A 17,571-nucleotide genomic window follows, 5' to 3' on the forward strand; every position below is an offset into this window, starting at 1 on the left:
GACAATGGCAGGGTTACTGTTTAATGAGTACAGAGTTTCAGTTTTACAAGAGCAAAAGAATTATGGGGATGGATGGTGGTGATAGCTGCACATTAGAACTGTATTTAATGCCAGTGAAGTGCATCTTAAAAATGGTTAAGATGGTAAATTTTATGTTTAATTTTATCACAATTTTTTAAATGGGGAAAAAAGTAAAAGGATGGAAAAAGATATACCATGAGTAACTACAAGAGAGCTGAAGCAGCTATACAGACAATAGACAAAATAGACTTTAAAACAAAAGATGTTGTGACAGTATGGTTGGAACTAGAATACATTTGCTAAGTGAAATAAGTTGGGCAGAGAGAGACAAAATCTCATGATTTCACTCATATGTGGAATTTAAGAAACACAACAGATAAAACATAGGGGAAGGGAAGGAAAAATAAGATAAAAACAGAGAAGGAGGCAAACCATAAGACACTCTTAAGTACAGAGATCAAACTGAGGGTTGTTAGAGGGATGGTGGGTGGGGGATGAGATAAATGGGTAATGGGCATTAAGGAGGGCACTTGTTGGGTGTTGTATGTAAGTGATGAATCACTGGGTTCTACTCCTAAAACCAATACTACTCGGTATGTTAACCAACTTTAATTTAAATAGATAGATAGATAGATAGATCAAAAGATGTTAATAAAGAAAGAGAAGCACTTTTTATAATGATGAAAAGGTCAATTCAGATAGGATGATTATAAACATATATGCAGGCACCTAACAGTAGAATCCAAAAATACATGAAGCACAATTTGACAGAATATAAGAGGAAAACAGACAATTCAAAATAATAGTTGGAGATTCTAATACTGCCACTCTCAATAACAGAAAAGCTAGACAGAAAATCAGCAAGAAAAACTTGTAGTAGAAGATAACACTGTCCACCAATTTGACCTGACATCTACAGAACACAGCATCCTATTCTTCAGGATAAACCATATGCTAGATCATAAGTCTCCATAAATTTTTTTAAACTGAATATATAAAGTTCTTCAACCGCAATGGAATTAAGCTATAAATCAACAAGGAAATTTGGGAAATTTCAAAAATTCAAAAAAAAATTCAAAATTCAAAGAAGTTCAAAATTTACATAACACTTCTAAATAATCAATGGGTCAAAGAGGAAACAAGAAAAATTAGAAAAATTTTAAAAAAATATTTTGATCTGAATGAAAATAAAAACAATACAGTAGTCTTCCCTTGTCTGTGGAGGATACGTTCCAAGACTCCCAGGGGATACCTGAAACCACAGGACAGTACCAAATCCTAATGTTTTTCCTCTACATACCTATGATAAAATTTAATAATTTAGTTATAATGTATAGAGCTTAACATTATACATTATAATTTATAAATTAGGCACAGTAAGAGACTAACAATAATTAATAATCAAATAAAACAATTATAACAATACGCTGTAATAAAAGCCATGTTAACATGCTCTCTCTCTTTCAGAAAATATCGTATTCTACCATACTCACCCTTCCTCTTGCTGTGATGATGTGAGGTGATAAAGTGCCTGTATGATGAGATGAAGTGAGATGAAGGACGGGAAGCACTGTGACAAAGCATTAGGCTACTACTGACCTTCTGATGATTCAAAAGGACTGTCTGCTTCCCGGCCATGGTCGGCCACAGATAACTGAAACCATGGAAAGCAAAACCGTGGCTGGGAGGGGGCTGTACGTATGCTAAAATTTATTATGTGCAGCTAAAGTGGTGTTTAGATGGAAATTTATAGCTATAAATCTCTACATAAGAAAGATCACAAATCAATAACCTAAGCTTCTATTTTGAAAAACTAGCAGGAAAAAAATATATCCTTGGGGCACCTGGATGGCTCAGTCTGTTGAACATCTGACTCGATATAGGCTCAGGTTGTGATCTCACGGTCATGGAATCAAGCCCCGTTGGGCTCTGCACCGAGTGGAGCCTGCTTGGGATTCTATTTCTTCCTTTCGCTCTCTGCCCCTCCCCCCCCCACACACTTTTTCACCCTCTCTCAAAATAAATAAATAAACTTATATATATAGTCAAAGCAAGCAGATAGAAATAATAAAAATTAGAGCAGAAATCAATAAAACAGAAGACAGAAAATAGAGAAAAATCAATGAAAACCAATAGTCAATTCCTCAAGATATCAAAATTAACAAAACTTTAGTTAGACTGAGAAGAAAAAACCCCCCACAAATGATTAATATTAGAAATGAAAGAGGAGGGGGTGCCCGGGTGGCTCAGTTGGTTGAGCGTTCGGTCCCCACGTCGGGCTCTGTGCTGACAGCTCAGAGCCTGCTTCGGATTCTGTTTCTCCCTCTCTCTCTGCCCCTCCCCTGCTCATGCTCTGTATCTCTCTCAAAAATAAACATTAAAAAAATAATAATAAAAGTTTAAAAAAGAAGAAATAGGAGACATCACAATCAACCTTACAGGAATCAAAGCATTATAAAGGATCACCATAAACAACTTTATGCCAGCAAATCAGACCACTAGATGAAATGGCCAAATTCCTAGAAAGACATAAATTACCAAAACTCACTCAAGAGGAGATAGAAAATCTGAATAAAACTATAACAAGAAACTGAATTAAAAACAAAACAAAACAAAACAAAACAAAACAAAACAAAAAAGTCTTCCCACAAAGTAAAGGCTAGGCCCACATAGCTTCAGTGGTAAATTCTACCAAATCATTTAAAGCATGGTTTCTCAACCTCAGCATCACTGACATTATGAACCAATAGTTCTTTGTTGTGAGGTTGTCCTGTGCATTGCTAAGATGTTCAGGAGCATTCCTGGCCTCTACCTGCTAGATACTACAAGCATCCCCTACCCACACTGAACAACTGTAATGTCTCCAGACACTGCCAAATGCCTCACAAGAGGCAAAAACTGCCCCCTACTTAATGAAATGATATCAAGCCTCTGCACAAACTCTTCCAGAAAAGAGGAGGATATAACTTCCCAAACTCATTCGGAAGCAAGTATTTCCCTCATACCAAAGCTAGACAAAGGCATCACAAGAAAACTATAGGCCTTTATCTCTCATGAATAAAAATGCAAAAATCCTCAGCAAAATTAGCAAAGTGAATACAGAAACATGTAAGAATAACTTTACATCAGACTAGGTGAGGTTTATACCAAGAATGCAAAATTGGTTTAATATCTGAAACTCAATTAATGTTACTCAATTAATACACCATAGTAAGAATAAAGAACAAAAACTATATAATCAACTCAATAGGTGAAGAAAAAGAACTTAACAAAAATTCAACACCTAATCCTGATAAAAATTCTCGGCAAACAAGGAATAGAAGAAAACTCAATTGGACAAAGGATGTCTACAAAACCACTTACTTAGCAATAAGTCTTTAATGCTTTTCCCCTGAGATCAGGAACAAGGCAAGATGTCCACTTTTGCCACTTTCATTCAACACTGTACCTGAGGTTCTACCCACAGAATAAGGCAAGAAAACAAAATTAAGAGCACGCATCCTGTAAAGGAAGAAGTAAAACGGTATTTATTTGCTGAAGACATGCTTTTTATATGTGGAAAATCCTAAAGAACCTACACACACACAAAAAATCTAGAACTTAGCAAATGTGGTAAAGATGCAAAACACAATATCAAAATACAGAAATAAACTGCCTTTCTCTACACTAATGACAAACAATCCAAAAAGTAAAATTTAACAATTCTTAACAGCATCATAAAGAATAAAATATTTAGGAATAAATTTGTTAAAAAGTGCAAGATTTATACACTGAAAACTACAAATACATCACCAAGAAAAATGAGAGAAGCCCTAATGAAATGGAGAGCTATACCATGTTCATGGATTAGAAGACAATATTGTTAAGATAGCAACTGTCCCCAAATTGACCTATAGATTCAGTGGAACCTCTATCAAAATCCCAGCACACGTTTTTGTAGAAATAAACAAGCTGATTCTAAAATTCATTTGGAGATACAAAGAACTTGAATAGCCAACTTAATTTTGAAAAAGAAAAATCAAATTGGCTCTCACACTACCCAGTTTTGGAAATTTACTATAAAGCTTCAGTAATAAAGATGATACTGGTATGAGGACAGTCATATTGATCAATAGAACAAAACAGAGAATCCAGAAAAAAACTCACACACTATGATCAACTGATTCTCAAAAAAAGTACCAAAGTAATTCAATAGGCAAAAGACAGTGTTTTGAACAAACTGTCCTGGAACAACTGGATATCCATGTTAAAGACAAACAAAACCTTAGACCCTTATGTAACACCAAAGACAAAAGTTAACTCCAAGTGGATATCAGATCTAAATAAAGAACTAAAAACTATAAAACTTCTAGAAGGAAATATAGTTGGAAAAATCTTATAACCTGAGACTAGGCAAAGACTTCTTAGCTATGACACCATAAGCACAATCCATCAAAGAAAAGAAAAAGAAAAACAAAAAAGATACACTGGACTTCATCAAAGTTAAAACCATTAAAAAGTGAAAAGCCAAGACATATACTGGGAAAAAATATTTGCAGATCTATGTCTGATAAATCACTTTTATTCAGAGTTTATAAAGAACTCTTACAACTCAGTAATAAGACAAACAATTTAAAAATGGGCAAGGGGCTCTTGGGTGGTTCAGTCAGTTAAGCATCTGAATTCAGCTCAGGTCATGATCTCACAGCCCATGAGTTCAAGCCCCACATCAGGCTCTCTGCTGTCAGCACAGAGCCCACTTCAGATCCTCTGTCTCCCTCCCTCTACTCCTCCCCTGCTTGTGTGCTCTCACTCTCTCTCTCCCTCAAAAATAAACATTTTAAAAAATTAAAAATAAAATAAAAATGGGCAAAAGATTTTAATAGTTAAATAGGAAAAAAAAATACACGAATGGCAAACACGTGAAAAGATACTCAACAGCATTAGAATTAGGTTTTATTCAGAGTATATGAAGAACCCTTGCAACTCAATAAGACAAATAACCCAATTTAAAAATGGGCAAATGATTTGAATAGACATTTCACCAGAAAAGATACACAAATGGCAAATAAACACATGAAAAGTTGTTCAACAATATGAGTCATTAGGGAAATGCACATTAAAACCACAATCAGACACTACTACACAACCATTAGAATAGCTAAAATAGAAAGACTGACAATACCAAATATTTGTGAGGAGGGTGAAAACAAACAAACAAAAATGGCCCAAACCACTCAAATACTACCGGTGGGAATGAATATTGGTAAAGCTACTTTGGAAAAGTTTTGCAATTTCTTAAAAAGTTAAACATAAACTTACCATACGTAAAATTACCTAGTAATTCCATACCAAGGTATTTACCCAGAAGGAATTAAAACAAATGTTTACACAAAAACTTGCATGGGCAAGTTGTATTTATCATTTTGTTCATAATAGCTAAAATTCAAAAACAACCTAAATGCCCATCAACTGGGGATGAATAAACAATAAAGATTACTCAACAAGTAAAAAGAAATAAACTCAACGCATGCACTAACATGGATGAATCTGATAAGTATTTTAAGAAGCCAAACACATAACACTACATATTATATACAATTTCATTAATTTGGAATTTCTCAAGACAAAACAAGTGACAGAAAACAGATCAATGATCATCTGGAGTGGCAAGTGGGAGTAGAGTATGACTACAGAGAGGCAAAAAGAACTTTCTAGGGGGGGATAGAAATACTCTAAAACTGGATTGTGATGACAGTTGTACAACTCTGTAAGTTTATTAACAATTCTTCAAGTATACACTTACACTGAGTTAATTTTATGGTATGTAAATTATACTGAAATTTAAAAAAAAATTTTAAAACTAAGGAAGTGAATTTTCACTAGTTCATCAAATATTAAGAACTCTTCCATATACAATAAAAGACATATATGCAAGACAATATCTAACCCCCAAATGCTCATTCTCCAGGTTTAGTTAAGTGCCTTAGGAATAGTGAAGCCATAGGGCTATGGGAGAAGAGACAGAAATGAGAAGACAGAGGCTATGGTTGTTGCCTTGGCCGTATCCTAATTATTCTGAAGAGTAATAAGATGAGATGTTAAAGTCTAATTGGACCGCTCTTAGGTAGTCAGGCAGAAGTTTAAGAGTCCAGGACAACAGCTTTTCCAGCTGAACTCTAGAGGTCTCAGTCCTCACCAATGAGGGACATCCTCAAGAAAGCAAAATAATGAATACAGCACAAGGTAACAGACCAGAAGTTTTATTTATTGTGATGCTGGCTTGCTTCCAAGGGAGTATATCCTAGTCAGTACTGGAAGTCAGATCAGATATTTTCAACTCCACTTATTTGTACTGGTTGGACACAAATTAGTAGGAAGACTCATCAATGACCTATCAAGTACATGAAGAAAAGCTAAAATATTTTAAGAAAATTAACTTGGGCAATAGTGACCAAGAAATTGTAACTTTCTAAAACGACTGTTTAGTTGCTATGAGCCAACATTCAGCAAGTTCTTACTAAATATTAGTTATTTTAAGCACATTTAGAAATATTTGTTCATCAAATCCTCACAAACCCTATGGAGTGTTTTTATCTCATGTCTAGGAATGAGCAAACTCAGGGACAGAGAAGTAAAAGGATTTACTCAAGGACAGAGCTAATGAATGGCAAGGCTGAGGTTTTATGAGACTGACGTGCTACCTACTGTGCTAAGGAGGCACCTAAGGCTGATGTTTCAATCCGTTAGTCTACATAAACTATTGTAACCACTATGTAACGTTGCCTCCCATTTATATATTTACCCACTAGAAGTCCCTCTTCTGTTGGAAACTCCACAGAGGTCCTCTTCTATTCAAGGTCAAAGCCAAAGTGCTTACAATGGTCTACAAGTCCCTCTGAGCTCTAGCTTCCCATCACCTCTCTAAAAGGTAATCTATGCTGGGGTGCCTGGGTGGCTCAGTCGGTTAAGCGTTCAACTTCGCCTCAGGTCATGATCTCACGGGTCGGTTGGTAGGTTCAAGCCCTGCATCTGGCTCTGCGCGGACAGCTCAGAGCCTGGAGCCTGTTTCAGATTCTGTGTCTCCCTCTCTTTCTGCCCCTCCCCTCTGTCTCCGTCTCAAAAATAAGTAAACATTTAAAAAAATAATAAATAAAACATAATGTATGTTGACCCAATGCATTCACCTTGCTTTTCCTGGATCACACAAGACTTGAACGTACCTCAGAGCCTTTTTCTCTGCTGTTCCCACTGCCTGGAATATTCTTCCCCAAGACAGTGGAGGTTTGCTCCCTCATTGCCTTCAGAGCTCCACACAAATGTCACTTCCTCAGAGAGGCCTCTCCTGACTACTTTTCCTAATATAGTACTCCCCACCCTTTTTCTACTTAATTATAGCCACCTGCAGTGTGCTGTGTTTTTGTTTTTGTTTTTTTTACCTAACTCCACCATCTAGACTATAAACTGCATGAGAGGCAGGGACATTTAGAAGTTTGGCTTTGTACCACTAGTGCCTAAGACAGCGCCTGGCACAAAACAGACAAGACTTGAATTTAAAAATCTGCCACATATGCTCTGATTCACAACCCAGTCATAAAACTTGAGGTAACCATTCCTGACCCTGTACTAATAAAATCCAACCCCCTCCCACAAAAATGCAGTGTTTTAGAACATTTTTTGTGGTAAAATTTGATCTTCCTTAATGTGTATATTTTCATGCCTCCTTTAAAAGGTTAAGTTTCTTTGGAATGACTGATTTCTATAAACTTTACTACACCAAACAAAACAAAACAAAAACTGTTAGAAGTGTAACTTTGTAAGTGTGTTCTGAAGGGGAAAATAACTCCAAGTTGCCAATGGATGCCTGTCCTTCAAGGGAAAATGAAATTCTTTTTTTTTTTTTTTTTTAAGGTTTATTTTTTAGTAATCTCTACACCCAAGGTGGGGCGTGAGCTCACAACCCCAAGATCAAGAGTTGCACGCTCTTCCAACTGAGCCAGCCAGGCACCACAGAAAATGAAAATTCGCAGATGCTCTGACTTAATACTGCAATATAAGTAAATAATGCATATCAAACTTTAAGCTTCAGTGTTCAACTTACACAAGACTAATTTCCAAGCTACAGCTAGATAATAACTTTCTAACTATTAGTACCTCAAAGTTTGCCTGTTTGTTTTGTGGTTTTTACAAAAACAAAGAGTAAAAAACAGATTTTTAAAAAACTTTTCATTTTATTTGGGTCATTTTAGAACATTTTAGAACATATTTGTTTTGTTGTTGTTAACAGAGCAGTAAGTCACGGGACACCATTAGCTCTTCTTCAATAAATTAAATGCTGCCTAGGAGGAGAGGGAAGAGGCAAAGGAGAGGCAACAAACGCAAAAGAACAAGTATTTGCCCAAAGACGGATTTTGTAAGAAGGCGGACCACCTCCTTCTGAACCTGCAGGTTTCCAGGAGGCTGGTTTCAAACAATTCGAGAGCGATGGGTAAAGTCCAACTCTCCAAGTACTGTAGCAGATCATCCGGAAACAAATACTGGCGGCACTCGGGGGTGATCGAAAGTGTAGAAGGGCCCCCTCCGTCCCACTCATATCAAGTATCTCCACGCCACTCACCTTCCGTTTTAGCTGAGCACAAATCACATCCCTGCTTTAACCAGAAAAGTCACAGGGAGTCGGACATCCCTCCCTATACATACACAAACCATTCGCCCCAGGGCCGTAAAACGCAGTCCACGGAATCCGGGAAAATCGAAACCCGACAGTCGCTGGAATCTCTCGCTTCAAGTTCTCTCCGCTTTCTGAGGCTGAGCCCAGATGAATGCCACAGGGACAGAGCGGGGAGGAAGGGGGCATCTCCCCCTTACCTTGATGGCTTTCTCCATGTCGTTCTCCTCGGACATGCTCCGTGGGGTCTCTACGGCCGGGAGCGGCGGAGGCTGCGCAAGTGCCGGGTCCCACCGCAGCCGAGGGTGCGAGGAGCTCGGCGCTAGGGCCCCTGGGCCTCGGGGAGACCGGCAGCCGCCGCCCCCAGGGACCGGAGGGGACGAGGGCCCCGGCGCCGGCTCGGCTTCGGCGGGCGGCTCTAGGCTGGCGGCGGCGGCCCCCGGGGACAAGCCTTTGTGCTGGGCCCCGCGCGGACGCCTCCCGGCTTCATCCCCAGCCGGGGAGGCAGGCTCCCGGGGCAGGGCGAGGCGGGGAGGGTCCCCGTCCGGGGCGCCGTGCAGAGGCCTCGCGGGGCCGCCGATTAGGCCCGGGCTCGCCAGGTCCTAATGAGGAACCTGCGCCTCCGTCTCCGCCGCCGGCACCTCCGCGAAGCCAAGGCCGAGCCCGCCGCCGCCGCCGCCGCCGCTGCCGCCGCCGCCGCCGCTGCCGCTTCAGCGCCACACATCGCCGGGACACCCGCGCCGGGCAGCCCCGCCGGCCGCCCGCTCGCCGGCGCCGTGCCCCGCCTGAGCTCCGGGCCGCCCGTCCGGCCGCCCGACTCCGTGCCCCCACGGCTCCACGCACCCCTCGCCGACGTCCGCTGGGGTTTCCGAGCGCCCCCAAACCACGCAGCTGATTCGCAGGCGGCCGCCAGGGCCTCCCCAAGCAGCGCCACACTCGGGACAGGCCCCCGGGCCCTCCGCAACGCTGGCGCCGTGCTGATGACGTAATGGGTCGGGGGCCCCCCGACGGGGCGGGGCCATTGGTGTGCACCACCTGATTCGAGCGGCGTTCGGGTTCTCCCTCTCCGCTCCCGGCGCCGGCCAGCAGGTTCATCCCGCCGGTAACGGCCCGCGCGAAGGAGCCGGGAGTTTGGGCTCGTGATGAGCAAGAGGAAACAGAGGTCCCCGGCAGGTCCAGAGGTAAGAGAACAGAGTTGTGTGTAATAACAGCAATAGTAGTTGTATATTCGGAGGGTTAACTTTACGTAAAGCTCTTTTTCTCCATCAGTTTCTTTCTTCTTTACGAAGTAAGCATTTGACGCTGCGAGGTAAGTATGTTCTTATCCCCCGTTTGCAGACCAGGTAACTAAGTCTCAGAGAACCGAACTCACTGGCCACAGCTGAGACGTGGTCAGGTCAGAATTGGACGCCAAGTTTGTGCTCCTTCCGCTACACCAGCAACCTACCGGAGGACCTTGTAGGAGCTTTTGGCTGATCACCGCTTGGTGGTTCTTCATTCGTTCACTTAGATACTGAGCGGCATCTGTACCAGGCCTACTCAACACTTGGGAAGCAATAGGATCAAGAGCCCGGCCTTGCTCAGTGGATCTCACTTTCAGGAGAGCTAAGCAGCAAATGAACAGGGGACAGCACTGAGTTTGTAGATGCTAAGAAGAAAGTGAACAGGATGCTGAGGTAAGAGAATAACTGGTTGTGGGGACTTTTCCTAGTAGATGATCAGGGAAGGTCTCCCATGAGGTAACATTGAAGCTGAGACCTCTGAGGAATGAGAAGGAGCTGTCTGTTGGAAATCTGAGGAGGAGATTTCTGGGCATATGGAACAGCAAGTGCAAAAATCTTAAGGCGGAGATAAGCTAAATAATGTTCGAGGAGCAGCAAAAAGTTCGTTGTAGCTGGAGCAGAGGGAGTAAAAGGACAGAACGATAAAGGATGAGACTGGAGAGGTGGACAGGGCTGTATCATACACCTTGAGTTCATAGTAATGACTTTGAGTCTTATTCTATGTCACTGGAAGATTTTAAACTGAAGAGTGGTGTGATCAAAGTTATGTTTTGAAAGATCACTCTGCTAGATAGAGAACTATGGGCAAGCAAGAGTGGAGACATGGAGAGCTATTAAGAGGTGATTGGAACGATCCAGATGAGAGATTGTTTGATGCTCGAACTAAGGAGGTAACAGCAAAGATCAGGTAGATGGATTTACGGTATGTTTTGGGAGTACAGTTGCCGGTATTTCCTGAAGGATTCAACGTAGAAAGTAAGAATAAGAAATGAATCAAGAATAACTTCCAGGAGTCTGTCTTCAGCAACCGGATGGATGATGGTGCCATTCAGTGAATGAAAGGTTTGATGAGGCTGAGGGTGGGGAATCCACAGGTTTTGTTTCTGTCGGGGTTAATTTGAGGGTTTTGTGCGCTATCCCAGAGGATAAGTCAAGTTGTGGTGCAGACCTGGTTGTCATCTTTATTGGCCATATGCCTACAGTGCATTCCTCAGCCCCCTAAAGTAGGTGTGGCCACGTGCCTGTGCTCTCCCCAACGGAAAGTGTACAGAAGAGACGTGCCCAGTTTCCAGGCTTGGCCCAGAAAATTCGCCAACAGGTGCTCTTACTTACCCTGCCAGCTGGACGATTCTGGTTCTGGACAAGGCACAGCCTCAAGATGGAAGATTCCTAAGTGGAGAACATTTGCCCCCGTTGACCTATATGTCCACCCAGGACTGTTCTATGAGAAACAGAAATAAACCTTTATTGTTTTGAGCTTTCATGTATTCGAGTCTTTTTGTAATAGCAACTTTGCCTGTGCTGCCTGTAATCCAATTAAGAACAGTGATCCATCAGTGAACATTGGGAGGAAATTTCTAAATGAATTGATATTATCCATAACAGGAAATCAAAGATGCCTTGGTTTTATTCATTCATTGATTGAGTAGTAATTTATCGGGTGCCTCTCTGTGCCAGGCACTGTGCTACATAATAAAGATGCAGAGATGAAGAAGAGAGGTCCGTAGCCTCAAACACTGAGTCTGGCAGCTTAACTTCTTGACCATTACCTACATGTGCTTTCCCTCTCCCCTCCCAACACACACACACACACACACACACACACACACAGCCTAATTTGTACAAGTTCTTTTTTTTCTTACATATTCTTCAACCACATTCTTCTTTTTTTTTTTAATGTTTATTTATTTTAGAGAGACAGAGAGAGAGAGACACAGGATCTGAAGCAAACTAGGCTCTGAGCTGTCAGCACAAAGCCCAACATGTGGCTCAAACGCACGAACCATGAGATCATGACCTGCGCCAAAGTCAGCTGCTTTAACCGACTGACCCACCCAGGTGCCCCTCTTCAACCACATTCTAAATACCACTTTATCAGGAAGACAGGATTAAGTCTTGTCCCCAGTCTAAATCAGATATTCCTATTGTCTCATAACTTACTTCCTTATACTTATCTCGTAGTTTTTATTTATATATTTATTGTTTCTTATTCTTTAGTGGTCTCTCTCCAACTAAACTGTAAATAATCTCAAGGGACAGAATCTTCTTTGTATTATTGATCACATCCTCAATACTCAGCCCACTGCAGATATTTAATAAATATTTGCTGAAGGAATCAATGAATGGAGAAGGCAGAGCCCAAAGGAGAGGTTTCCTCCATTTTTTTGCTGGGGAAATGGCTGTGGTAGTAAGCCTCTAAGGTGGTCATCAGTGATGCCTACCCCTTGGTATTCATGGTCTTGTGTAATCCCCTCACCCTGCTTGAAGGATCTAATGACTTGCTTCTAATAATGGGATGTCATGTCCGAGATTACGTTACAGAAAGACTTTGGCTTCTCTCTTGGGCACTCTCTTACTCTCTTCTTCATTTGCTCTGAAGGATGCCAGCTCAAATGTGAGTTACTTTATTCGTTTCCTGGGGCTTTCATAATAAGTTACCACAAACTGGGTGGCTTAAAACAAACAAATTTATTTTCTCACAATTCTAGATGCCAAATGTCTGAAATCCATATGTTGGGAGGACCATGCCCCCTCTAAAGGCTCTAAGGTTGAATTCTTTACCTCTTCTACCTTCTGGTAGCTCCCGGCAGCCCTTGACATTCCTTGGCCAATAGGGAATGTATTACTCCAGTATCTGCCTCTGTCTTCACATATTCTTCTCTGTGTCCTCTCCTCTTAGGAGGACACTAGTCATTGGATTTAGGGCCCACCTTAATCCAGTATAGTTTTTATCTTAATGACATCTACAAAGAGGTCAAGATTCTGAGGTCCCAAGTAAACATGAATTTGGAGGGGAGGATACTAATCAGCCCATGATAGTTGCCCATTTTGGGGGTCTACATAAATGACCTTAGAATGGATCCTTCCTCATTTGAGCCTTGAGATGATTGCAGCCTTCTGTGCCAGGAAGAGGCACCCAGCTAAGCTGTGTCCAAATTCCTGACCCACAGAAACTAAGATAAAAAAGGTTTTTAGGGCACTAAGTTTGGGGGTGATCTGTCATGCAGCATAGATAACTAATACGGATTTTGGTGCCTGGAAGTGGGAGGCTGCCATGACAACTACCTATAATGTGGGAGTCGCTGAGAACCAGACAGTGCACAGAGGCTGGAAAGATTTTGAGGAGTGAGTTAGAGAAAGCTTAAATTATCTTGAACAAACTGAACTTTGAGATGAACTATCTGAAATCTGAACTTTGAAGATGCTATGAATGAGGGCTGAAAAGGAAGTAAGGAACGTTTTTGGAAACTGGAGGAAAGAGGATCCTGGTTTTGAAGTAGCACAAGGTTTGGCAACACTGCCATCGGCAATTATGTGGAAAGAACTAATGTTCCCAATGAAGTTGGTGATCTCGTAAGGCAGTTTCCAAGCAGGAGATGCTGCCTGGTTTCTTCTTGCTCCTTGTAGTAAAACATGAGAAGAGAAGCAGATTATTAAACAGGAAGGAGCCAGGACTTGCTTGTTTTGAAATTTTTAGTCTCTCTAGATGGCAGCCAGTGCTAAAATTTAGCAGTGGCTGTGAAGCAAGGATCAAATCCAGAGCACTGTAAGGAAAATGTGGTCTGTCTTAGTTCAGGTTGCTGTAACAAAATACCTGCCCCCACCAAATTCAATTCCTTGCAGGCAAAATACATTCATTCCATTTCAACAGCCTCAAAAATTAAGCCTCCTACATCAGCTCCATTGTCCAAAGGATGTAAATATCTAAATCAGATGTGGATGAGACTATAGGTGTGATGCATCTTGAAACAAAATTCCTCTTTAGCTGTGGACCTGTGAAATCAAATAAGTTAGTTACGTGCTTCCAAAATACAGTGGTAGCACATGTGTAGGATAGCCATTCCCATTCCAAAAGGGAGAAATCAGGAGGAGGAAAGGGGTACTGGGTCGCAAGCAGGTCCAAAACCTAATAACGCAAATACCAGTAGATTTTAAGTCTGGAAAATAATATTCTTTGGTTTGATACACTCTCCTCTGGACCCACTGGGGTTGTAGCCCTGCCACCAAACCCCAGATGAAGCCTCTCTAGCCTGTTGGAACCAAGCCATCGGCCCTGATGATTTCTGAATTACCTCTGGAATCATCCTCTCGAAGAATAGTGCACATTCACAGCAAGTTAGCTCTTTTGCCCTCTTTGGTAGAATCTAAGAAGTCCAGAAGCCTTCCTTCATTTCTTCCTGTCTCGGTTGCCTTCAGTTCAAGCAGGCAGTGTTTCTGCTCCTACAATCCAATAATGTCTGTCACGTGATAGTCCAACCACATCCTTCAGTGTTCTCTTCCAAACACACTTTCTAAATTTTTGCAATATGGACAGGCTGAGAATTTTTCAAATTTTTAAAAAGTTCTGGTCCGTTTTGGTTTAACAATTCCTTCTTAGGTTCATCTTTTTCCTCTCACATTTTATCATATGCAGTCAGAAGGAACCAAGCTGCTCTTCAAATGCTTCTTAGAAATTTCTGCTAAATACCCAGTTTCATTGCTCACAAGTTCTGTCTTCCAAAAGCACTAGGACATAGTTTGGCCACGTTCTTTGCCACTTTGCAACAAGGACCACCTTTTTTTTTCTCCATTGTCCAACAACACGTTCCCCATTTCCTTTAATGCCCCACCAAAATGGACCTTTCCACCCACATCTCCAGCATGTACCCCCAAACTCTTCTGGCTTCTACCCATTACCCACCCACCCAGCTTCAAAGCCACTTCCATGTTTTTAGGTATTTGTTACAGCAGCAGCCTTACTTCTCAGTACCAAAATCTGCTATAACAAAATACCGTAGACTGGGCATCTTAAAAACAGACATTTATTCCTCACAGTTCTGGAGGCTAGGAAGTCCAAGATCAAGGTGCTGGCAGATTTGGTTCCTGGTGAGGCCCTCTTCCTGGCTTGCAGGTGACCACCCTCTTGATGTGTGGTAGAGAGAGAGGAACCTCTAGTCTCTTCCTTTTCTTATAAGGATACTAATCCCATCATGGCACCCCCTTTTCATGACCTCATCTAATTTGTAAAAAATTTTTAAATGTTTATTTTTAAGAGAGAGAGAAAGAAAGACTGAGTGGGTGAGGGGCAGAGAGAGAGGGAGACACAGAATCCAAAGCAGGCACCAGGCTCTGAGCTGTCAGCACAGAGCCGGACGTGGGGCTTGAAATCATGAACCGTGAAATCATGACCTGAGCCAAAGTCAGACACTTAACCAACTGAGCCACCCAGGTGCCCCCTCTTGACCTCATCTAAACCTAATTACTACCCAAAGGCCCCATCTCCAAATATCGCAGTGGGAGTTGGAGCTTCAACATATAAATTTGGTAGGGACCATAACATGGCCTAAAGGTAAAGTAGGAGATGTGACTATATAATTTGTTAAGACCTCAGACCGTTAAAGATGGTATCTCAGAAGCCTATTCAATCTTCTGGAAAGGATCCTTTATAGATATTCAGGATGCATCTCTCAGATCCTCTCAGTCAAACCTAAGGCCTCTAGGAAGCTTAAGGTCATTGTTCCGCAGCACTCACAGCAGGAGTTGAAGGTAGAGGACTTTTTTCAGGGAGATTTGCAGGTGTGGCTGTGGTCTGATGGTGTGAACTACCTATAAGGTTCCCAGGAATCCCACAAAGTTCTTGAATGAGTTGTATTTGGACCCTTGGACTGAAGGAGAAACAGTACAGGATGAAAAGAGGCCTTCAGACCTCCAGGATTCTGGCAGGAAGCAGACTGAGAGAGCTGCTCAGCTACACATATGTGCTACTTCTTATGAAATAGGATGACTCAGAGTGGAGCCAAGAGCCATGGATAATTATTCTCAGGCTCTGAGAACTCATCAGGGAGTTTCCAACATTTGCCCAGCTAGATTCAGACGTACTATGTACCAGCGACTCCTTTGTGCCTCTCACTTCCCCACCCTTGAACAAGAATGTCCATCGCTGTCGTCCTAGCCTGGTCCCACCATAGTATGTTGAGTGTTGGGGGGGCGGGGGAGACAAATAATCTGTCTCCTTAATTTTCATAAGTCGACAGATCGAAAGGATCTGTGCTTGAAGAAATGTACTTCAGAAACTATACTTAGGGGATTTCACCTAGACTTGATTTAGTTTTGAGATTGTGGACTTCCTGCTGATGCTGTAGTGGGATGAGGGTTTTGAAACCCTTCAAAGGGAGAGAGTACATTTTGCATGTGGGAAGGACATGAATCACTGGCTTCCAGATGACAGCTTGTAGTGGGTAGCCTCTGACATGGCGCCTCGTGATACCTTTGTGCAATAGCCCCCGCCTCTTAAAGGTGGCCTAGAACCAGTGATTTGCTTTTCATTAACAGAATATAGCAAAGTGATGCAATATCCCTTCTAGGATTCGGTTACAAAGACACTGTGCCTTCTGTCTGGGACTCCCTCTCACTCTTTTGCTCATTTGCTCTGAAGGAAGTCAGCTGCCATGTTGTGTGCTACCTTCTAGAGTAGTCCACACAGCAAAGAACCATGTTGGCTGATGTCTCTGGCCAACAGCCCACAGCCCACAGCCCACAGGCCCTGAGCCCTGCCAAGAGCCATGTGAATAAGCAACTGGGAAGTGGATCCTCCCCCAGTTGAGCCATGAGATAACTACAACCCCAGCCGACACCTTGATTGTTGTGAGGTTGAGTCTGAGCTCCCCATTAAGGTGTAAAGATTCCTTTAAAAAAATGTGGGTTGTTTTAAGCTTCTACATTTGTAGTAATCTGTTATGTGGCAATAAGTAACTAATAACAGGTGGTTAAAAAGAAGAGACATGCAGGTCAGAGGTCATGGTAGCCTGGACTGGGATGATGACAGCAGACAGCAGGGAGAAGTGAACAGATCTGAGATGTATTTTCCGTGTGGAATCAGCAGGAGTCAGTGATGGACTGGATGTGGGGGATGCAGGGGCAGGCAGTGGAAAGGGTAATACCCAGGTGATCCAAGGGCACAAGCAACCCAGGGGGCAGGGGCGATTTACTAGGACTGAGCACACTGGGAGGAAAGGGGTTAAAGGGTACTTACTGGTAGGGGCTCAATGACTGAAAGGTAGGGGTGGATGGATGAGAACCTGCAGTCAACCTGTCACCACATGTCATTTTCTCTGATGCACAAGTGCCCTTAATCAGCAGTTTCAGAAGAGTAACCCTGCTTGGCAAGGGTTGGTGGGGATGTGGCAAAACTGGAACCCTTGTACGTTCTCAAACATTTTATACTGGCGAGAGCGTAAGATGATTTACAGCTACTGTGGAGAACGGTTCGGCGGCTCCTCCGAAAGCTAAACGTAGAATTACCATCTGCTCCAGCAATTCTTTCCTAGATGTATACCCCGAAGAATCAAAAAGAGGTATGCAAACAAATCTTTGTAAATGAATGCTCATAGCAACGGTATTCACAGTGGCCAAAGATGGAAA

General features: G+C 42.2%; 2 protein-coding genes and 1 long non-coding RNA gene across 6 annotated transcripts in view; 2 read left to right on the plus strand and 1 right to left on the minus strand.

The window, feature by feature from the left end:
• TMEM116 (transmembrane protein 116) overlaps window positions 1-7,173 on the plus strand; it is a 170,662-nt gene extending 163,489 nt beyond the window's left edge. For both annotated transcript variants that reach the window (XM_058691697.1, XM_058691702.1), the window contains one exon: window positions 1,489-7,173. In XM_058691697.1, coding sequence (XP_058547680.1) covers window positions 1,489-1,544 — 56 coding nt within the window. In that variant the 3' untranslated portion in view covers window positions 1,545-7,173. The remainder of the gene's footprint in view (window positions 1-1,488) is intronic.
• Window positions 1-9,496, minus strand: part of MAPKAPK5 (MAPK activated protein kinase 5) — a 42,511-nt gene extending 33,015 nt beyond the window's left edge. Inside the window, exon 1 of one of the 2 annotated variants that reach the window (XM_058691690.1) lies at window positions 8,869-9,496. In XM_058691690.1, the coding sequence (XP_058547673.1) occupies window positions 8,869-8,904 (36 nt within the window). In that variant the 5' untranslated portion in view covers window positions 8,905-9,496. The remainder of the gene's footprint in view (window positions 1-8,868) is intronic. The other variant, XM_058691691.1, reaches the window with a different exon arrangement.
• A 125-nt stretch (window positions 9,497-9,621) lies between these two features.
• Window positions 9,622-11,427, plus strand: LOC131489740 (uncharacterized). 2 transcript variants are annotated; one of them, XR_009250703.1, is made up of 3 exons: window positions 9,655-9,849; window positions 10,007-10,344; window positions 10,685-11,427. It is a non-coding gene; the product is annotated as an uncharacterized LOC131489740 (long non-coding RNA). The 2 variants fall into 2 exon arrangements; XR_009250702.1 differs by having other exon boundaries at window positions 9,622-10,344.
• The last annotated feature ends 6,144 nt before the right edge of the window (window positions 11,428-17,571 follow it).

Source organism: Neofelis nebulosa, chromosome 11, assembly GCF_028018385.1.
Source record: "Neofelis nebulosa isolate mNeoNeb1 chromosome 11, mNeoNeb1.pri, whole genome shotgun sequence".
NCBI lineage: Eukaryota > Metazoa > Chordata > Mammalia > Carnivora > Felidae > Neofelis > Neofelis nebulosa.